Source organism: Dunckerocampus dactyliophorus, chromosome 4 (assembly GCF_027744805.1).
Source record: "Dunckerocampus dactyliophorus isolate RoL2022-P2 chromosome 4, RoL_Ddac_1.1, whole genome shotgun sequence".
Classification (NCBI taxonomy): domain Eukaryota; kingdom Metazoa; phylum Chordata; class Actinopteri; order Syngnathiformes; family Syngnathidae; genus Dunckerocampus; species Dunckerocampus dactyliophorus.
In genome coordinates, this window is record NC_072822.1 from 8,947,327 (window position 1) to 8,970,854 (window position 23,528).

The 23,528-nt window shown below is 40.3% G+C and overlaps 1 protein-coding gene and 2 long non-coding RNA genes across 8 annotated transcripts; 1 reads left to right on the forward strand and 2 right to left on the reverse strand.

Moving 5' to 3' along the window:
- Positions 1-443: 443 nt before the first annotated feature.
- On the forward strand, positions 444-12,387 carry rassf2b (Ras association domain family member 2b). 6 transcript variants are annotated; one of them, XM_054774971.1, is made up of 13 exons: positions 458-767; positions 4,842-4,915; positions 5,003-5,078; positions 5,205-5,356; positions 5,656-5,771; positions 5,854-5,996; positions 6,081-6,234; positions 7,550-7,671; positions 7,755-7,852; positions 7,930-9,750; positions 10,210-10,323; positions 11,010-11,194; positions 11,307-12,387. In XM_054774971.1, exons 2-10 carry the CDS (start codon positions 4,863-4,865, stop codon positions 7,997-7,999), a joined length of 984 nt encoding a protein of 327 aa, XP_054630946.1. In that variant the 5' UTR covers positions 458-767; positions 4,842-4,862; the 3' UTR covers positions 8,000-9,750; positions 10,210-10,323; positions 11,010-11,194; positions 11,307-12,387. The 6 variants fall into 6 exon arrangements, with proteins under 6 accessions (XP_054630950.1, XP_054630946.1, XP_054630947.1 ...); XM_054774972.1 differs by having other exon boundaries at positions 11,051-11,194; XM_054774973.1 differs by lacking the exon at positions 11,010-11,194.
- Positions 11,635-14,772, reverse strand: LOC129180470 (uncharacterized). The gene is made up of 2 exons (XR_008570156.1): positions 14,713-14,772; positions 11,635-13,962 (listed from the first exon to the last, which is right to left on the reverse strand). It is a non-coding gene; the product is annotated as an uncharacterized LOC129180470 (long non-coding RNA).
- Positions 14,773-20,748: 5,976 nt separating this feature from the next.
- LOC129180469 (uncharacterized) lies at positions 20,749-22,578 on the reverse strand. Its single transcript, XR_008570155.1, has 3 exons — positions 21,912-22,578; positions 21,353-21,367; positions 20,749-20,928 (listed from the first exon to the last, which is right to left on the reverse strand). It is a non-coding gene; the product is annotated as an uncharacterized LOC129180469 (long non-coding RNA).
- Positions 22,579-23,528: the final 950 nt, after the last annotated feature.

Sequence of the window (23,528 nt, forward strand, 5' to 3'; positions counted from 1 at the left end):
ATTGGAAACTAAACCGTGATGGTGAAAAAATGGTGTCGCTTGCAAAGCTAAATATTTTTGTGGTGATACTTGGTGTATTATTCATCAAAAAGCTCAGACAGCTATGCAAATCTGCCACCAGATCTGTGGAATACTTATGTACGCAAATAAGAATATTATCCCACTATGATAATGAATTAGTTGTCAAAAATGTCATTAATTTTGATTTTTTTGTTCAGATTTGTTTTTTTTCTAGCTGACTTTCTTCCATGTTTCCTATGAAGCGTTTCTTTGATTTGTTTCAAGCTGTTTCATAACTCAAATTAAAAGCTAGTACACTGCCATGTTACACTTTTTCTGTGAGTGTTGAATACATACAGTAAGGAAGGTTCCATTATTGTGTTCCACTCTTATTCTGGCACTCGGTCGTCCTCAATCACAACAAGCGCAGCTCACTATTTGGCAGCTGTCGCGCGTGCGTGTCCGCGAGCTCGCCCATTGTTTGAGCGTGAGCGTCTCGTGGACAAAAGGCTTGTGAGGAGACGAGCGCTGATTGGCTGGTTTGGCGGGGAGCAGGCGCGAGCTCCGCGGCCACAACAGATGGACCAGTTCGGGTCGGAGGACCAACACCCCGACGACAGACCGAACCACCGAACCGGGTGGGCCAACCGACAAACGCGAGCTAAATCCAATTTACACCTCCATTGGCGGGGGAGGGAACCGAAGACACTCCTTCGGTGTCCCCGAAGAGAAACCATTGAAGCTTCTGACAACGTCGTCGTATTTTGGTAAGCTTCTCGTGAATATCACGTGCGTGGAAAATATACATTTAATCCTTTTTTCTTTTTTTTTACATTTATTGTCATCGTTTCGTGTATTTTGAAACGGTAGTCGTCCAGATATTGTGTCAACTCGGAACATCTCGTAAAAAGCGGATGCTAGCCAATGGTCATAAAGTGTGGGTTCAGTCCAAAGCTTGGGTCACGCATCATTTGGATTTCATTACATGCGCTATCTGAGTGGGACTGACTTTGTGCTGCGTGTGAGCCATTCTGCTTACATAACGAGTCATATGGTAACAAAAAATCCTCTCAGCTAACATCACTTTGCCGGCCAGATGTGTTACTTCTACTAAATATGTCCATTATAACTACCTCCCATAAGTCTTGTGGTAGGTGAATGTTATGCAATCAGTCATAGTAGTGACGGACGATACCCCATATTGTTTTACAGGATCGAGTAAAACAGTGCTTGATATCACCGATGCCAATACAGATACTTTGTGACAAATAATTGTCTATCAATTTCAGTTGTCAAATCAAACACCCTCAGTACATAGTTTGATACTTACAGTTTTTTGATGATCGGCTTAGCAAAGTATTAGTTTAACTAGGACTTCATATTCTAATTTGTTATGCTCATAGTTGTTTCTATTGAGATGTTGACAAGACAGACACACAAGTTATTAAATTATGTACAGTAAATGGATACTTATACTGTAATGAGGTGGAAAGAAAAGTAGTTCCTGCGAAGATTAAATTGTTTAGCCATAAAGTATATATTTATCAACGCAGCATAGCTGAAATTAGATAAAGTCACAAGACTCTGATTCTCTCGAATGCGCATCTTACATATCGATGTTACTAATTTATGGTAATGTGCTTAAAAGTAAATGTGTGGTGTTGTGGCTGATATGACATGTTTTGGGGGTTGCTATGACACCAGTGACAATAGAAGTAGGGGGCCCTAGCTCCAGCAATATGGAGATTTGGGGGTTAGTGTCTATAAGGTATAAAAGGGTTTGGCAGGAGGTTTTTAAAGCCATTCATCTCCGTAAAAGAGACGCAAGCATTAAGAAAACAAGCAGGCATGTGTGTCACTTAGAGAGGCAGGGGAGGGGCTGTGAAGCCAGGAAGTGGTGGTCATGAGTTTTAATTACGTGGAGGCTGGTTTGCACTATTTCACCATCAGGCAAGAAGCAGACAGTTCCATTGGGAGAAGCATCCGAGAGGAAAATATTTGCAAAGCCGCACAGTTTGGGGTTTGAGAGACGGCGTAGACAATGACGAGAGTGGGGGGAGATGGAAGACGAGGACTTTGTAATGAGCCAACAGGGAATTCAGTCAGTCTGCTGAGACCTACAGTTCAACCGTTAGCTCAGTGGAACTGCTAAAGGTCACAATCACAATCCAGTCCATGACGCTGGTCCACATTGTTGTACAAAACCATTTCTCCCTTTGGAAATAGTACTAAAAATTTAAGTAACATGGTCAACACAAGTGCAAGAATAAGTAAAACACTCAAACATAAACATAAATACTGTATTTATAGCCGGGGCATTTATTTGCCTAAACTGCAAAGCGTTAGATAAAGCTGCTGGATGCTGACCACTCTTGGTACTTCAAATGCAGCTACTGCCATCTTGTGGACTTAATAAAAATAAATAATTCAGAAAATTGCCTACAGCCACAGCTGCCAATGCCAATGTTTTACCTGAGTGAAGTTGATTTTTGTTTTATTAACAAGTATATTGTACAACACAGCAACAGAACCAGTGCTGTAATATCAGTAAGAAGCAAACTGTCCAGCTAGTATTAACATTTTATTGTAAACAACAGTATGGCCAGTGTACCAAGCATGAGGAGCGCAACCAACATTTTTTAAGTGCATGCAGATGTAGATAAAGCTGCTGGATGTTCAGCACTCAAGGTACATCAAATGCAGCTAGTGGCTTCTTGTTTGGATAAGAAAAACTTGTTTTTTGACCTGGCACTAATTGGACACCACCGAGGTTATTTGCTTTTGTAGACCATGCACCCAGCATCTACTCTACAGGTGGTACTACTGTACTTGGATGATTATGCATCAACAAGTCTTTTGTGGTTGGAAGCCATATTGACACATATTTACAGTGGACACTTTTGTACCATTGCGGGAGATTAACTGTACCAACATCTACACAAGCATGGCTGCCTTTGACCGCGGCCATGTTATTGAAGTCTAATCACCTCCGTTTTGTAGTAGGTCAGGTTTTGAGCTTGACAGGCGTGACATATACACACTGAAATATTGATAGCGCTCGGCTAATTGCTGTTTAATATTTCATCCAATCATGACAACTGGGCCCTGTTTGCAAGGTTGACAGGCTCAGATAATCTAGCAGCTACGTTTTGTCTGATGCTAGTGCTGATTCTAAACTCTCTTGGTGGGTGTGGGTGCCAATTCATCCGTGTCGACATGGATTGAGGAAGTCTTGGCTGTGCATCAGTTTCCTGTGTGGTTGGCTGAGCAAAGGAGGAAGTGATACAGCGGAAGGGGAGCGCTTCCTTTATACACCAGTGTTCGCCTCTTATCTGTTTGCCTGCACTCTCCGGACAAGACACATTCAAAACACACAGACATACACCTGGATGACTACACTACTCATACATACTGGTATGTACGCAGGTGTATTTATTATTAATGTATCTGCTGTGTGTTAATTGGAAATACTCGGTGTCTTTGAATCACAATAAATGTCCATTTAAAGCAGTGGTCACCAACTTTTTGAGCCTAAGATCTCTGGTCTCGGCCGTGAACCTGCACAAGAGAGTGAGTGACAGAGAGAGAGAGAGAGACAGTCAAAATGTGTAAACAAAGATGACAAAAAAGTCAACCTGCAATAAGGTTGAAATGTGAGCGATCACACACACTGGCATCGATAGGTTTAGACTGTGACAAGCTGTCGTCTCTTGTGTGTCCTTTGTCAATTCAATACGGGACGTGTAAATTTGTCTCGTCGCACATGCGCGAGCAGATGAAAAATGTACTCGCAATGTCTCATATATTACTCGCAAAATGCGACCATTTAGTCGCAGTTTGGAGCCCTGTGTGTGTATGCTTGTGGCCCTACCTCCACCCGCCAAGACAAAGAAACTGAAGGACTGACAAAAGGGCTCACCCCGTTCATGCCGTTGTTCTATGGAAGAAACGCACCAAGGTGCTAAAACCAATGCACAGGGAACCCTCTTCTGCCTGTTTGGAAGCGGCAGATGAGGAAAACAGACAAGCATGCATATGGCGATATAATGATTATCGACTCCATTTTCCCTTATTGTGTGATGAATTCATTCATTACCGTCCCCGGCCAAGTGTCCACAAGACATTTTTTTTCTTAATGAGAAATTTTGTCACATTTTAATCTTACGAGATCTTGTGACAACCCACATGGTTGGGGATTCAAATGAAAAGAAGAGGCTTAACAACATCTGGCGGAATCACCCTCTGCACATCATGGCAGCAGTTGAGACTATTGCTGTTTGAACTAAGTACTGGAAAACCACTTAAAATACTTCACCCTTTTGGCAGATGCTAATGCCTGCTTTCCATGTCTTTGCTGCTTCTCTGATTATATCTAAATGTGTTTAGCATGCAGCCAAATGAGTGAGTGAAAGCATCCAGAGAATTCCTAATCTTTCACATGTTTCAGTACTTTCAGCTCTAGTGTGACTGGATGTGCCCATTGTTGTTCATACTTCTTGTGATGGCTGCATGTGTCCATGTTGGAGCAGCTGCAAGGAGACTTTGGCTCAGTGGGTTGCGCTTGTGTCGTGCACCTGTTCTCCCTCACAGAAGCTTCTTTTTACACCCCTACACAAGCACATGGACACAAAGGAGGATGTGAAGAAAGAGAAAGCCATGACATCCAACTGTGTATGTGTGGACTCAAAAATGTTTGTCTCTCAGAGGAAATAGTTGCCATGCAATCAATCTTGTTTTTGGCCCGCATCTTCACGTCTGTGCTGGTTGCTGCTGCTTGGTCATGAGGAGCCATGAGACTCTGCTAAAAGTGATCAACTCTGTCGTTTTTTTTCTCCTCTCAGCACCTCTCATGCTGTCTGACCATGGATGACATACACAACGGGGTTCAGATTGGAGAGAACAAGTTCATCAGCAAGTAAGCTACTCACTTTTTCCATTCTAATCTAAAAAAGTAAACGGAATGACAGTCTAAGATTTAACCATACATCATCTCTGTCTCCAGGGCAACTATCCTCTCACATCTTAAGACATACAACCTTTACTATGAAGGACAGAACCTACAGCTCAGGCACAGAGAGGTGAGTGTGTGTGTGTGTGTGTCACAGTGTCGCCATGGTGTTGCTCCATTTTACATCCCTTGCAGTCATCCGATCTGAAAGGCCTTAATGATTGTCCATGGTGTGTAATTCATCGATCCCTACCAGGAAGAGGGGGAGCTGATCGTTGAAGGCCTGTTGAACATCTTTTGGGGCCTGCGTCGTCCAATCAGGCTTCAGATGCAGGACGACCACGAGCGGATCCGACCGCCTCCCTCCTCCACATCCTGGCACTCTGGTTGCATTCTGGACAGTCAAGGGTAAGACGTGCACACAGGGTCAGGTTACGCCACACTGACCGGAAACGTGGATGCATTGCCGGTCACTGGGGACAAATATACACTGGACGGACCCTTCATTAGGTACACCTCAATAGGCTTGAATAAGAAAAGCTTTGACAAAAATTTGTGTTTCTAATATTCTGATTATCTCAGCTGCATTAGGTTGTCTAGGTGTACCTAATGTTGTGGCCTAGGAGTCCAGTTAGAAGTAATAGGGAAAAAAGGATGCAGACAAAAAGTCAGAGTAGGAATTTATCCTTTTTTTCTGTCATCCATAGCTCCCCGAACAGCACAGAAGGTCAACAGACGCCACACATGACTCCACCTACTATGGAGGTCACGCCTCCTAACAACCAGTCAGAGAACAACGGTGTGATGGAGGAACACACAGAAGGTGAGCTCTTTGTCAACAGTGTGAAAACTACAACATATGTAACTGACCCTATTCCATTGTGTCTTCCTCACTGATTCCGAAGAAGACAGTGAGAACGCCGCTCAGCTCCTTCGAACCAAAAGTGATGCCGGGGTTCTAAGGCGGGCCCACCGGCGCTCCCCAAGCGACCAGAGGAAGATCCGACGCCATCGCTTCTCCATCAACGGACACTTCTACAACCATAAGGTGCCCACAGCTCCCCCAAAATGAAAACTATAGGAGAAAATCATATAAATACAGATGATTTGATCATACATTTGTGTGTCTCAGACAGCCGTGTTCACTCCCGCTTACGGCTCCGTGACCAACGTACGCATCAACAGTTGCATGACGACTCCTCAGGTGCTACGAGTTCTTCTCAACAAGTTTAAGATTGAAAACAGCCCCGATGACTTTGCACTTTACCTCGTCCATGCTAGTGGAGGTAATATCACAATTCATTACACCATTGCACAGTAGATGACGTCATCATTGAGTTAGCAAAAATTGTCTGGGAGGGCCAGACTGTTTTTTTTCTGATACAGTGTTCCCCTGTTTATCGCCGGGGATAGGTTCTCAAAATAGCCCGCAATAAGTGAAATCCGAAATTTAAAAATTTTTTTTTACAATTATTATATATGTTTTAAGGCTGTAAAATCCCTCACCATACACGTTATGCACGTTTCTCAGACAGGCGTTAACATTTTCTCACATTTTTAAACACTGTAATTGTCGACACTTTAATGATCAACCTACTAGGTTGGACACAAGAAATTATGAAGTGACTCACGCACATTTCACTCATCTGACCGTGCCTATTATACCTGAAGCCGTTCAGCTGTTCTGTACCCTTGTTCAAACATGTTATTTTACTTCTCCTCGTCATCCTCCATGAACCGAAGATTAATTTACAGTATTCCGTAATGGCGCTTTGCAGCCAGGTAACTTCTGCCTTCTGTCAGAATGTCCAGAAGTCCCAGGTTTTTGTGTGATGGCTGGCTTTCTCTGCCCTTTGGGTGCAGAACGTTTCGTCGACATTGTGGGTTTTATCGTGGAGAAAAGTTGCAACCATACACCACACATCCAGCCCAATCTAGAGGGCTCTGAGTACTTGCTAAATATAGCGACAAAGTCACTAATTTGGCAGCAGTGATCCCTCTTGCTACGACTTCTTATTCCCTGTCAGCACATGTCAAGAATTGGAGTTACAATGTGTACCACCACCTACTGTACTGAGTTGTAACGACAAGCTAGAGTCATAGACAGTCCCATTATGTGTTCATGAGCAAGGGCGAACGGTTGGCAGTTTGTGGCAGTCCAAATTTATTTGTGGCAGCCCACCACAAATTGATGACGCTGACATTTTCTCTCATTAGGCACAAATGTGTCAGTTTTTGTGCAGCTCTGCCATTTTAGGCTCATTTAAGGAACAGATATTTCTAAACGAATGTCCCCTGGCAGGTTTGGCCTGAATCCATTCAACACAGCCAAAAAAATGAATGGCACAAAATGTTCCTTAGTATCTCTTATGGGTTAAGAATGGCAAAATGTTGTCTCGCCTTCAGCCTTTTCACTTCCTTACACAACACCTAGTTCTATTTACATGGCTTCTTATACAGTAGTTACTGTAACTTGTCTTTACACGTGTATGACAAATAATGTTAAAATGTCACTTAGCTCTTTTAAATGTCTTATCATTATACCAGGCAGGTGCACCAATAAAATGTGTCATGTGTCTTTACTGCTCTAATGTGTTTCAGAGCGTGCAAAGCTGAAGCGCAGCGACTTCCCACTGGTGTTGAGAATAATGCAGGGTCCATGTGAGCAAGTGTGCAAGCTGTTCCTCATGGAGGAGGACCTGGGAGAAGAAGTCACCTATGACGTAAACATCTTCATCACTCACCATGAGGATGAGCCTCACCTCTTCTTGTTCTCTCTCATGTCTTGTCTCCTCCGTCCCTCCAGGTGGCGCAGTATATCAAGTTTGAGATGCCAGTCTTGCAGAGTTTTATTACCAAGCTGAAGGAAGAGGAGGACAGAGAGGTGCAGAAACTAAGGAGAAGGTACAAGAAGTGTCCAAGAGTCAAACTAGTGTTGCATCCACTCAAGCGGCTGACACATATGTCCTCATGTGGTGCAGGTACAACATCCTGCGCTGCATCATAGAGAAGCAGCTGGGCTGTCTGCCAGAGGGGGCCACGTGTATGTGAACTAGCAGGTACCATCATCGTGAACATTCTCGTTGAATGTTACATTGTGTGTGGACAATTTACAACACAGTGTGACAGCGGTTGTCTCATGCTAACTATTCATTTCAAGCACAAGCATTCCGGCATATGCTTTGAGTCAAGTGCCTGCTAAAAACCCTCCAAGCACAAACAAGCAAGCAATGATCACATTAAGTCTATATGAAAATCATAGATGATGAGCACAAAGGTGGGGGCGCCTCCATTGTCTCCCACCTTGCACTGGGTGCCTTCCTGTTCCATTTGTAACCAAATGGACTCAATTGGTTCTGCAGCAGACCTATTCAACTGCTGGCCCGTGGGCCAAATACAGCCCTTCAGTGACACCAGACCGGCCCGCATGTTCAGTTCAAGACTCGGGAGAGTCAACAGATTCCTAAAAACAGCAGAAAACTCCTGAAATACTGGGACGACCTGTGACAAGGTGTTTTGCAATAGATCTTTAAAAACAGCAGTGTCCTTCATATGGAGGGTCTTTGACTAGTGTTTAAGCAGCAGGTTCCTTAAAGCAGAAGGGGATTCCTGTCCTATACAAGCTCTTGGACTAGCATTTTTGCAGTAGATTCCTAAAAACAGCAGAGCCCTCTTGTTATATAAAGGATCTTTGACATAACATTATTACAGCAATTTCTTAACGACAGCAGAGCGCTCCTGTTATAAAGAATGGTGTTTACTGCAGAGTCCTTAAAATGGCTCAATCAGACATGTGGCAGAATGATCGTTCCTCAACTTATAAGCCGTAGGTTTGATCCCCAGCTCCTTTTATTTTCCCCTCCGTGGCATCATACAACTACATCATCAATCAGGTCAAAAGGTGCTACATGAGCGAAGGAACCAGCAGCCAAGGATGGCATGAACCCTATGAAAGGATATTGGTGTCATGTTGACATTTCAAAAGCACATTCATTTGGAATGTTGTGTTAAGCCTGGTACAAACAGCACACACGACGACGCACAGGAGACAGTGACTTGCACGCAGCTTACACACTCACACATTTTGAGTGAAAGTAGGTCAGCGTGAGTGTAACGCATGTGTCATGTTTGTGTGCGCCTGCTGTTAAGTGAATAATATTTGCTGACTGAGACACATTTAAGCTGCTTCAAGGTGCTGTCCTGCACGCCAACGACACTCTCATCAAGACGACGTCTTTCAGTCATCTTGTTTCTTTTCTTGGTACCAGTACGTGCATGTTTTTCCTTTGACACTCGCCTGCTTTTGTATGACTTCTTACTGAAAACTATTTTAGTCCTTGACATGTGAACACCTCATGATAATATGAAAATGTATTGAACAATGATTGTAATTTAATTAAAAAAAAGACACTTGAGGAAAATGTTGTGTAATGTTGCCAATATCCCATTAGTCATGCTCAGGACAAGATGTGTTATTCCCTCACTGGACAATTAAGAGTATTAAGTCAACACTGGCAGCACACACACACACACACACACACACACACAGACAGACAGGTATTTAAGTATTACTGTCAGTGCGAGAGCAGATTACTGTTCACTCAGCCAATGGCCACGCGGGAAACTGTGATCCCCTGGATGTGACTGTCTGAAGGGTAACGGGCCGACCCTCAAACATACATCACATTTATACGGGACATTAGGGTTCGAACTGCTCTCACACAAACAATTCTGGAGAAGAGGGGGGAAAAAAAGCAAAAAGAGCATCATCACTTGAGGATCTTGGATTTCTTCCCAAACAAGTAAGTCAACCTAATTCTTCTTCACACTCCCCAAACAAAACAAGGTACACCAGCCAAAAATATGCTATACAGTACTCATTTAAATTAAACAGAAGCTAAATTACTGGATGTCATTTGATTGTGCAAGTGCAAGTGTCTGGTAAATGGTAGCATCTTTCCAGATCATCATTTCGATGACATATTTGCAATAAAAAGTTGTTAGTTGTAGTTTTTATGGCTTAGTAATGTAGTTAAAAATAATAAGCTGACATGTAAATCACAGTGAAACGTACTACATCACATTTGTTTTGTGTTGGAAAGTTCCCCCATGTTTGTGAATGAACACTACTGTAATTGGATTATTCCCCGCTTGAATGTCCCAGGGCAATTATAGCCACAACACTGCATGTGTTTGTGTTGAACAAATGATGTCATTAACTTCATGTGCAAAAATGTTCATCCCTCTCATTCTCTCATTAGGCTGTTCAAGAAAAGAATGGGCCCTATTAGTGGTGTGGAACTGTTCTTGAATGCAGCCTTCAATGAAAGACATTAGAGCTAATGAAAGTGATCTGATCCCCCAACGTGCGCCAGGTCAAGTGACTTTACAGCAGTGATGCCATTTGTGTAAAATGCGTCTGTCGCTCTAAAAGGATTAGGAGCCCATTCTTTGCTAGCATGGTAAAAATAACATGCAGTGGGGCTAAATATGTGTCCCGAGAACATCTTGTATGTGGTTGTGTCACCATCAGTGTTACTCAACTGCAGAGTGCTAGGCATTTATTAGTTGCAGGCATTTATGTGTACAAATGGATATTACTTCTATATCATATGCATTCCATAAATGCTTTCATTATATCCGCATTTATTTACCTAAACCACAAAGAGAAATTCATGTTCATTGGAAGCAGGCAATACCATTTACATTTTTATTAACTTTATTCATTAATTGTAGTGCATGATAAAGTGGAAAGGAAAGTGTAGCTCTCCTTGACCACATGGTCATTTATTAGCAAGTATTCAGTGAAATTTGTCTTATATGAGATAATATTATTAAATAGAAACATCACATGACTGTACTTGTATTCATCAGAGTATATGAAAATTATTAAAATGATTATGGTGCTAAAAATACACCTTTCAAATCTCTGATACGAATATTATGATGGTACAAAAATGACTTGTTTGATACTTATGTGACATTCACATACATCATGTGAAACTAGGTGGTTGTGCGGAGTAAAGTCAGAGCGTACTTTTTTTTCTCTCTTTAAACGCAGCTGGAAACATCAGCTTTACAGATGCCATGTCTTCTCTGCAGGAAGTGTGTGTAAGAATCTTTACAGTCACACTGTTCAGTTACAGTACAAGGAGTTAGTCACCTCATGGCAACACCTGTTACCTTTTTCCTGAGGGACAAAAGATGGCGTCTATTGGAGGGAATAAGGGTATTTGAGGGAATGAGGTATATACAGACAAAAAAGGTCTAGCATGCTCTACTAACCAAAATATAACTGATGCAGTGTAGTTGTACACTGCTGGAAAATGCTAGCACAATAACAAACGTGTTGTTCCAGGTAATCATGTCCAGACTGCTGACATTGGTCCTGTGCGTGCTGCTGCTAGCCACACTGACACCCACCTCAGAGGCCAGACGTGGTCGTGGTGGAGGGTTCAGAGGGGGCTGGGGTGGAGGCGGCGGAAGCAGGCCGGCCTACAGACCGCCCCCTCCCAGGAGCAGCGGCCCCAGTGCGGGTAAAGTAGCTGGAGCGGCGGCAGCGGGGGCCATTGGAGGAGCCATGCTGGGGTCTGCTCTGAGCCGCCCAGGGTATGGCTATGGTGGAGGATACGGAGGTTATGGAGGATATGGAGGATATGGGGGCTATGGCGGGTTTGGAGGGGGTTACGGCTACCCGAGACATGGTGGAGTGTACGGCTCCAGATCTGCGTATGAGGCAGAGGGCTCTGGAGATATGGAGTACTACACTGGAGCCTCAAGTGGACCCATCTACAACAGCATCATCGTTGTTATCGGCTCCCTGCTCACTCTGCTGCTTGGCCACTGGGGGGCAGTCATGTAAAGCTGCAGGCTGAGAACAATCCAGTTGATGGCTATTTATGCTCTGGACGGAACTGCGCCTCCGTGTGGACACAAACTTCACCTACGAGATTGACATTGCAGTAGATCCTAGAATATAAATTGCAATCTATGCTTCATTGTGGCCATTCGCTTTTTGTCTTCAATCTACCAATACTACTACTACTACTACTAATAATAATAATAGTAATAGCTGTGTTATATAATTATACATACTGTAATGTAATACAATAAAATGCATTTTCTTCATATCTTAATTCTAACAATAATACAGTATATATCAAAATGGGAACATAAATAAATATAAAAGTAAATAAAAATAGTATACATATTTGAACATTATTATGTTGATATAACGGTAGAAAAAAACTTATAAATAAAGTGGGTTGTTTTTTTTTTACTAAATATATCTATAGTAGTGATAATAGTCAAGTTACAAAACATTGCGTTTGTTCAGCCAATCAGTACAATGCTTGTTTTGAAAAAAAAAGTGTCATATAATAAAAATGTGCATTACTATATTGGGGATATTCTTTAAGTAAAAATTAAATAACGATAAATGTTGTGTGTTTATTCAGTGAGACCGCAGAGAGGTTGTAGCAAATGCTCATTATGGCCATTTAGAGCATCGTATATTGTCCAGAAAGTATTGGGACAAATGTGAAGAATGTCAATTAAATGTCCATGGCTTTTTTTCTTAACAAAATTATCATGATGCTGAAAGAATTTGGTCTCGTGTGTCCTGCAGCTGATTACCTCACAGATGCTTCTGTCTCCACCTGCACAAGCACGCACACAATGAAGGAAGTGACGTCACGAAAACCTGCACCTCGGGATGTCAAAGAATATTTGACACGCATCTACTGTAGATCCTCAGGTTAAGATACAATAAGAAGCTATAGTTTAAAACCGATTTGATTCGATACTATTCTATTTGGTGACTGAGACGTTAGTCTTACATTATAAAATAAAGAAGCCATCTGTATAAAAGTGTCATTCTTGCAGTACTTTCAAATGTGTACAAGACCACATCAGATCCCCCAAGCGTGCTGTAAGACGGGGGCACTCAACCACAGAGCCGCAGGAAACTTTCAGGCGCAATGATAAAACACTTAAAAAAATAAAATCATTATAAATAACTTGATCAAATTTGATATAAATTGATATGAATTTAGGAAATTTTGCCCATTATTTTATTCAAAAAATAATATAGTTACAAATCCCAGAGTTTGCAAGTGTTGCGAACGGTGACGTGTCCCACGTTGTTCAACGGTCCTTGAACGCACCATCTGACTTTCTCCTGTTGCACAGATAAGACTACTATAATGTTTTTTTTCCCTGTTTTTCCCTTTCACTTCATATTGGGTCCCAAATGCGGATACTATTGGGAATGCATAAAGGTAAGATTTGGTGACATTATTGCATGCTAATGTGCACATTTGTGTGGTGCACCTCTCTGAAAAACAAACTCCAGGCTCATACTGGTGGATGGTGGGTCTGTATTCATTTAGTGCTTTTAATTTGATGTTGTTCCTGTCTTAGTTTTACACAATACATAATAACGAAGATAAATTAGATTGCTGTCATGTACGTATGTTTTGCTGACGTGTTGAAAATCTTTCCCAGTGACTAGCTAGCGTGTTGCTACTATTTACATCCATTCTCGCCTTCAGTCACAGTAAGCGACGAAGCGGCAGCCCAGGCTCTGGTGTTGTTAAAAACAAATCGGTTGCTAGTGTTGTGATACTTGGTGCATGTCTCTACAATTGATTAATCTAAGGATTTATGGCTGATTCTCATCGATCCAGGAGGCTGCTAACGATGCAGCCATATCTCTTGGTTGTCCGGATATCCGGTAGCATCGGTTTATCGTTCACAACCCTAACACGCAAATAATAAACATGCAAAGGTGGGAAAGCATGGCGCAACAATGGTTACAAACACCTGAGAAAAGAGTTGACCACATGACTGGTGACATTATTTGTGCAATGATGAGATGTTGGTATCTCAGCTTGGTCAAACACATGAATATTCCATTAGTCATGCGGAAAACAAATGTGTTGTTCCATCTTGTTCCACCTTTCGAAATCGTTGACCCCGATGAGTCTGAAGCTGCCCAACAGCGAATTGATGACCTACAAAGAAAAAGATGTTGATGCTATAATGATCACTCACTAATTTAAAAAAAAATGAAAAGGAGTCAGAAAAGTCTTGCATTGCACACTAATTCTTCAATAAATGTTGGTGTTCATCTCATTCTTCAAAACGTGTGTTTTTTTATCAATCAAAAGTATCATGCAAAGTGATCATGGAAGAAAATATATTTGGATACTTTAGTCTACGTAGTGTATTGCTATTAACTGCACGAGCCATTCTGGGATGTGAGCTTTAGGGGTACTATGGCTCCAATCAGTTAAAGTAATTATACAACATCTTGCAGTAAGTGAATTCATAAAGCATTTATCCTAAATAAGGAAATACTTTTCTATGTAGACTCACAAAAGGTAGTCAACATTACACATTGATATTCACTACTGCCTATGCTGACTATTATGTTCATTTAACAGTTGAAACACATCCTGTTACAATGGAGTGTTTTGTGGCCACCTTAGCGCTTACAGAGGGATGACAGCCATGCCAGCTTAGAAGTCATTAACATGTGAAGGTGGGGTGGAAAAAAGATTGTTATCTAACACCTGAGAAAACATTAACCTGGTGGCTGGTAAAATGGCTTAGTAATGATGACATCTTAGCATCTCAGCTTAGTCAAACACATTAATATTACATTAATCATGCTTAGAACAAAATAATATTATTAATATAATAGTCCATCATTGGCCAATTCAAGTATGAAGTCAACATTAGAACAGGTATTAAAGTCTTACTGTCAGTGGTACAGCATCTTTCTGCTCACTCCAACGCCAACGTGCTGCTTCAGCATCAGCCTGTGGAGGGAAGAAGTGAGTGGAGCATCATCTCAACGACTTTGTTTTCTACTCCAACTGGTAAGATCACGAAGGCCAAAGATCACATTCTGGAATTAAAATTAAACTATCAATCAGTTAGCAGTTTAACATTTACCATATGATTAAAACAATAATAATGTTCAGTTCTGAGGTATGAATGTAACAGTATGTTTATTATTGTGGTAATAGCTTGCAGTGATGTACTGCACTGCACTGAGAGCTGTTTCTAATATTTGGCCCTTACAGGTAACCAATCATGTCCAGACTGCTGATATTGGCCCTGTGTGTGCTGCTCTTATCCACAATGACATCCAGCTCAGAGGCCAGACGTAGTAAAGGAAAATCTGGTGGAGGCTACGATAACAGTTCGGGTGAAGGCAGCGAAAAGAGTTCTGCAAACAGACGGGCCACTAAGAGCAAGAGTGGCTATGCTGGCTAGTGGAGGTGAGGGGTGTGGGGAGGCGAGCTGCCAGATAAGGCTTCCAAAAAAGAAGTAAAAATTACAATATGATTTTAATATCTGGGTTGAGAATGTTTTTTTTAGTTAGAAAATGATCAAAAGCATATTTTTGTTGTTGTTGTAAAGATCCACATTGACCAAAAAGTAAACATCCATATTGACCAGGCACCCCCCTGTATCTGGATGAAATACTTTGGTCACGCCTTATCACACAGAACATTGACAGTAGTTAACAGTTGTAAATTCCGGCTCTTTTTAGAGAGCGACTTTTTTTGGCTCGGCTCTCTAAAAAGAGCCTCCTCTTTCGGCTCCCACGTGGCTCCTCAGAATTTTTTTGTCTTCATTTATGACCGAATGATGTGTATTGCGTAAAATGAATTACTAATGTTAAAAATACATGATAGCAAATGTTTACTATTGAAATTGATTTATTCAAATACTCAATGAACATCTTCAAAAAATAAATAATAATATATTATAAAATACAAAAACAAAAACGTCACAATAGACAAGGTCAAATCTCTGCATGCAAATTTCTAACAATTTAAAATCAGACAACACAACATCAACAAAACACCACAAAACAAAACACAAATTACAATGTGCAGAAGAGTTGTGTCTTTACTGAAGATTGGCATAAAAAAAAACAAGTGCCTCATTTTTCTGTTTCTTGAGAAACAGGATAAGCTTCACATCATAACAGAAAGCATCCTTTCTGTAATGTGAAGCTGATTAAAACACCTTTGAAAAACACGTTTTGAACTACAAATACTGTAAACTCGGTTTGTTAATTCTAAATTAGCCATCACTTCACCAAAATAATTTGGTCATACTTTACAATACGGTACATCAAAATACAGTAGTTACTGAGGAACTAATGAAGAACTAATGAGAAACTAATGACTAAGGCACATGAATTTAGACTAGTTACTCAGGAACTAATGAAGAACTAATGAGGAACTAATGACTAAGGAACATAAATTTAGACTAGTTACTGAGGAACCAATGAGGAACTAATGACTAAGGGACATAAATTTAGACTAGTTAGTGAGGAACTAATGAAGAACTAATGAGGAACTAATGACTAAGGCACATGAATTTAGACTAGTTACTGAGGAACTAATGAGGAACTAATGATTAAGGCACGTAAATTTAGAGTAGTTACTGAGGAACTAATGAAGAACTAATGAGGAACTACGCTTACACAGAGGGACGACAGCCATGCCAGCTTAGAAGTCATTAAGATGTGAAGGAAGGATTGTTATCTAACACCTGAGAAAACATTAACCTGGTGGCTGGTAAAATGGCTTAGTAATGATGACATCTTAGCATCTCAGCTTAGTCAAACACATTAATATTACATTAATCATGCTTAGAACAAAATAATATTATTAATATAATAGTCCATCATTGGCCAATTCAAGTATGAAGTCAACATTAGAACAGGTATTAAAGTCTTACTGTCAGTGGTACAGCATCTTTCTGCTCACTCCAACGCCAACGTGCTGCTTCAGCATCAGCCTGTGGAGGGAAGAAGTGAGTGGAGCATCATCTCAACGACTTTGTTTTCTACTCCAACTGGTAAGATCACGTAGGCCAAAGATCACATTCTGGAATTAAAATTAAACTATCAATCAGTTAGCAGGTAACGATAACGATGTTCAGTTCTGAGGTATGAATGTAACAGTATGTTTATTATTGTGGTAATAGCTTGCAGTGATGTACTGCACTGCACTGAGAGCTGTTTCGAATATTTGGCCCTTCCAGGTAACCAATCATGTCCAGACTGCTGATATTGGCCCTGTGTGTGCTGCTCTTATCCACAATGACATCCAGCTCAGAGGCCAGACGTGGTCAAAGAACACGTGGTGGAGGGTACGGCTACAGTTCGGGTGGAGGCAGCCAAAGCAGTTCTGTGAAAAAACGGGCCCCTATGAGTAGCAGTAGCAGTGGTGGGGGAGGATTGGCTACCAGATAAGGTTTACAAAAAAGAAGTAAAAAATAAAATGATTTTAATATCTGGGTTGAGAATGTTTTTTTTTAGTTAGAAAATGATCAAAAGCATATTTTTGTTGTTGTTGTAAAGATCCACATTGACAAAAAAGTAAACATCCATATTGACCAGGCACCCCCCTGTATCTGGATGAAATACTTTGGTTGCGCCTTATCACACAGAACATTGACAGTAGTTAACAGTTGTAAATTCCGGCTCTTTTTAGAGAGCCGCTTCTTTTGGCTCGGCTCACTAAAAAGAGCCTCCTCTTTCGGCTCCCAAGTGGCTCTTCATTTATGACCAAATGATGTGTATTATGTAAAATTAATTACTAATGTTAAAAATACATGATAGCAAATGTTTACTATTGAAAATGATTTCTTTAAATACTCAATGAACATCTTCAAAAAAATAAATAATATACACTAGGTCCCCAACTTACAAACACAATTGGTTCCAGACGACCTTTCTTATGTCGAATTGTTCTTAAGTAGGGGAAAAGGTAATATTACCAATGATATAGGTACTACATGTACGTGTATACATATACAGTATATGTGTATGTATGTAAATATGAGTTTGGATGCAGTAGTAATATTAAACGAGGATAATTAATGAAAAAACAATAATAAAAGTGATATAATAATACGTAATGATAAATGTTATTTACCACCTTTGTGGTGGAGGAGGAGGAGTTATTGAAAAAAAGGACAAATGGTCGTCGTCATTACACTCTTCTAAAAGAGGTAGTGTTCCTGTGGGTGGTGTAGAATTAAGCAGGCCTTTTAACTTCATAAACTTTAATCACACGCTCTGTCCGGGTTGTATCATACAGCGACAATGTAGCTTTCCATTTAGCAGTGTCACAGTGCCCTCTAAGGCAAAATACATGAAAATATAGACCAGTCAGCTTTGTTCGTATCTCTGAATGTTCGCTAGTCGGATGTTCGTAAGTTGGGGACTTAGTGTCATGACTGGGGTTGCTGCTGTCGAAGACTTGACCCCCGGTATGCAGAGACGAGGCGGCAAGGTGCAGAAATAAAAATAAGTTTATTTGCACAAGGCAACAGGAACAAAACTAAAAGTGACAAAGGAAAAACAATTCAAAAGTAACTGAGATGGTAAGTCTAGGTGACAGCACTGGCAGAGCAACGAGGGTCATCAACCATGACATAAACAATGAACCGGCGCCGCACGTACGATGGTGCTGGCCTTTTAATCGCCGCTAATACAAATTGTCCGCAGCTGTGCGGACACCAGGCATGAAGCGGCTTTAACTTCCACCACACCGGAAGTACACCTCGCCAAAATAAGGGCACAGGACAGGAAACACTCGCTCCTGTCCTGCGTAACATGACACTTAGTGTATATTAAAATACAAAAACAAAGACCTGTCTCAATGGACAACGTAAAATCTCTGCATGTAAATTTCTAACAATTTAAAATCAGACAACACAACATCAACAAAACACCACACAACAAATTGCAGAACAAAAAGAAAAAGCAGCAACCAGGTAACAGTTGTGTCTTTACTGAAGGTTAGCATTAAAAAAACCCAAGTGCCTCATTTTTCAGTTTCTTGAGAAACAGGATAGGATGCTTTCAGTTATGATGTGAAGCTGAGTTAAAGCACCTTAAGTTTTGAACTACAAATAAAGTTGGTTTGTTAATTCAAAATTAGCCATCACTTCATCAAAGTAATTTGGTCAAACTTTACAATAAGGTACATCAAAATACAGTAGTTACTGAGGAACTAATGAAGAACTAATGAGGATTTAATGAGTACAGTAGTTACTGAGGAACTAAGGCACGTACATTTGAAGTAGTTACTGAGGAACAACTGAAGAATTAATGAGTAACTAATGAGTAGTGGTTAGGGTTGGGTAGGTTCCTTCCTCAGTAACTACTGTAATTTTGTGTACCTTTTTGTAAAGTTTTACCAAATAATTTTAATATTTTGTCTCGGCCAGCACTTCTCAAAGTCTAGACAGCGTAATGATTACATTCAGACTCGCCTCCATTCTCCACCTTTTATCTTGCAGTTAGGACTACTTCTTCAACTTATCACTCAATGTTCTTCCATTACATGTTCTGACTAGGACTGTCAATCGATTAAAATATTTAATCAAGACTATTCGCATTTTGTCCATAGTTAACTCATAATTATTCACATTTAATCGCAGATGAAAAGAAGGTTTTTTATCTATAATAAGTAGGGATGTAAATATCGCAACTACAACGATAACTACATAAAATTTTATGTATACATTTTGGAGATATGAGCCGTTATTTTATTCAAAAATAATATACAGTTAGAAATCCCCCAGTTTTTTAATGTTTAATGCGAGCGGCGATTTTTTCCCACTTTGTTTGACAGTCCTTGAACACACCTTCTCCCGTTGTCACAAGCTGCACAGATAGAAATACTTTATTCATCTCCAAGAGAAACACACACAGATGGACTACTATACTGTATTTTTACCTCATATTTGTTCCCAAATGCTGATACTACCTGGAAATGCATTAAGGTAAGATTTGATGACCTTATTGAGTGTTAATGTGCATATTTGTTTGGTAAACGACTTCACAAAAACAAGTCCAGGCTCGTACTGGTGGATGGTGGCTCCGTATTCATTTAGTGCAGGAGGTCGGGAACCTTTTTGGCTAAAAGAGCCATGAAAGCCACATATTTGAAAATGTATTTCCATGAGCACCATATACTGTAATATTTTTAACACTGAATACAACTAAATGCATGCATTTTCAAGCAACACCACCAATTTTTAGCCTCTGAATGTATTCCTTTTGAATAACATTGTTTTACTGAAGCTATGCAATAATAAATAAAATACTACTAATTCCATAATGATGTTGCCATAATGATCGCTCACTAATTAAACAAGAATGGAAGGAGTCAGAAAAGTCTTGCATTGCACACTAATTGTTAAATAAATGTTGGTGTTCATCTCATTCTTCATAACGTGTGTTTTTTTTTTTTATCAGGCGAGTAATTTTATTATATGGACTAAAGTATCATGCAAAGTCATCATGGAAGAAAATATATTTGGATACTTTAGTCTACGTAGTGCATTGCTATTAACTGCACGAGCCATTCTGGGATGTGAGCTTTAGGGGTACTATGGCTCCAATCAGTTAAAGTAATTATACAACATCTTGCAGTAAGTGAATTCATACAGAATTTATCCTAAATAAGGAAATACTTTTCTATGTAGACTCACAAAAGGTAGTCAACATTACACATTGATATTCACTACTGCCTATGCTGACTATTATGTTCATTTAACAGTTGAAACACATCCTGTTACAATGGAGTGTTTTGTGGCCACCTTAGCGCTTACAGAGGGATGACAGCCATGCCAGCTTAGAAGTCATTAACATGTGAAGGTGGGGTGGAAAAAAGATTGTTATCTAACACCTGAGAAAACATTAACCTGGTGGCTGGTAAAATGGCTTAGTAATGATGACATCTTAGCATCTCAGCTTAGTCAAACACATTAATATTACATTAATCATGCATAGAACAAAATAATATTTGTATAATATTCCATCATTGGCCAATTCAAGTATTAAGTCAACATTAGAACAGGTATTAAAGTCTTACTGTCAGTGGTACAGCATCTTTCTGCTCACTCCAACGCCAACGTGCTGCTTCAGCATCAGCCTGTGGAGGGAAGAAGTGAGTGGAGCATCATCTCAACGACTTTGTTTTCTACTCCAACTGGTAAGATCACGTAGGCCAAAGATCACATTCTGGAATTAAAATTAAACTATCAATCAGTTAGCAGTTTAACATTTACCATATGATTAAAACAATACTAATGTTCAGTTCTGAGGTATGAATGTAACAGTATGTTTATTATTGTGGTAATAGCTTGCAGTGATGTACTGCACTGCACTGAGAGCTGTTTCTAATATTTGGCCCTTACAGGTAACCAATCATGTCCAGACTGCTGATATTGGCCCTGTGTGTGCTGCTCTTATCCACAATGACGTCCAGCTCAGAGGCCAAACGTGCACGTACAGCTACTGTTAACGGTGGGGAACCTTTCAAAATCTTTGACCCCGATGAGTCTGAAGTTGCCCACCTGCGAATTGATGACCTACAAAGAAAAAGATAGTGATGCTATGATGATCACTCACTAATTCAACAAAAATGGAAGGAGTCAGAAAATTCTTGCATTGCACACTAATTCTTCAATAAATGTTGGTGTTCATCTCATTCTTCAAAACGTGTGTTTTTTTTTATCAGTCAAGTAATTTTATTATATGGACAAAAGAATCAGGCAAAGTGATCATGGAGGAAAATATATTTGGATACTTTAGTCCAGTGGTCCCCAATCTTTTTTGACCCACGGACCTGCTTGTGTTCCCACAACAAATCTCCCGCGGACCCAGGGGGTTGGTTCGTACATTATAGCGATCTAATTTATCTTACTTATTATGTAAAACTAAGACACGAATAACATCAAATTAAAAGCACAAAATGAATCCCGAGCCACCATCCACCAGTTCAAGTTCCAGCCAAGTGTTTCCAGAGAGATTATTACATCCCTGTTTGACGTGTGTGGTAAGAGGCAGTGTGCTAGCATGAATTAACTTGAGACAAATGTGCACATTAGCACTCAATAAGTCATCAAAACTTACCTTCTTTATGCATTCCCACATAGTATCAGCATTTGACACCAAATATGAGGTGAAAGAAAAATGCTAAAAATATAGTAGTGTATCTGTGAGGCAAGAGATAAAGTTAGCACACGCAGAATGGACATGCGTCAAGTGAGACGGATGTAACAGAGAGAATCCGGCCACTTTTCAAAATAAAACATCCAAAAAAAAGAAATAATGGAAATAGTTTTTTCTTTCTGTGCGGCCCGGTACCAAATGACCCACGGCCCGGTACCAAGTGACTCACGGCCTAGTACTGGGCCGCGGCGCGGGGGTTGGAGACCACTGCTTTAATCTACATAGTAACTGCAGGAGCCATTCTGGGACGTAAGCTTTAGGGGGGCTCAGGCTCCAATCAGTTAAAGTAATTATACAACATCTTGCAGTAAGTGAATTCATTAAGCATTTATCCTAAATAAGGAAATACTTTTCTATGTAGACTCACAAAAGGTAGTCAACATTACACATTGATATTCACTACTGCCTATGCTGACTATTATGTTCATTTAACAGTTGAAACACATCCTGTTACAATGGAGTGTTTTGTGGCCACCTTAGCGCTTACAGAGGGATGACAGCCATGCCAGCTTAGAAGTCATTAACATGTGAAGGTGGGGTGGAAAAAAGATTGTTATCTAACACCTGAGAAAACATTAACCTGGTGGCTGGTAAAATGGCTTAGTAATGATGACATCTTAGCATCTCAGCTTAGTCAAACACATTAATATTACATTAGTCATGCTTAGAACAAAATAATATTATTAATACAATAGTCCATCATTGGCCAATTCAAGTATGAAGTCAACATTAGAACAGGTATTAAAGTCTTACTGTCAGTGGTACAGCATCTTTCTGCTCACTCCAACGCCAACGTGCTGCTTCAGCATCAGCCTGTGGAGGGAAGAAGTGAGTGGAGCATCATCTCAACAACTTTGTTTTCTACTCCAACTGGTAAGATCACGTAGGCCAAAGATCACATTCTGGAATTAAAATTAAACTATCAATCAGTTAGCAGCACAAAATGTATCAGATGATTAAAATAATAATAATGTTCAGTTCTGAGGTATGAATGTAACAGTATGTTTATTATTGTGGTAATAGCTTGCAGTGATGTACTGCACTGCACTGAGAGCTGTTTCTAATATTTGGCCCTTACAGGTAACCAATCATGTCCAGACTGCTGATATTGGCCCTGTGTGTGCTGCTCTTATCCACAATGACATCCAGCTCAGAGACCAAACATGGTCAAAGAACACGTGGTGGAGGCTACGTTAACAGTTCGGGTGGAGACAGCCAAAGCAGTTCTGTGAAAAGACGGGCCGCTATGAGGAGCAGTAGCAATGGTGGAGGGGGGCAGAGGGGAAGGCGGCTAGCTGCCAGATAAGGGTTCAAAACAATAAGTAAAAATTTAAATATGATTTTACAATCTGAGTTGAGAATGTTTTTTTATAGTTAGAAAATGATCAAAAACATATTTTTGTTGTTGTTGTAAAGATCCACATTGACCAAAAAGTAAACATCCATATTGACCAGGCACCCCCCTGTATCTGGATGATTTGAGATTTTTTTTGTCTTAATTTATTACCAAATGATGTG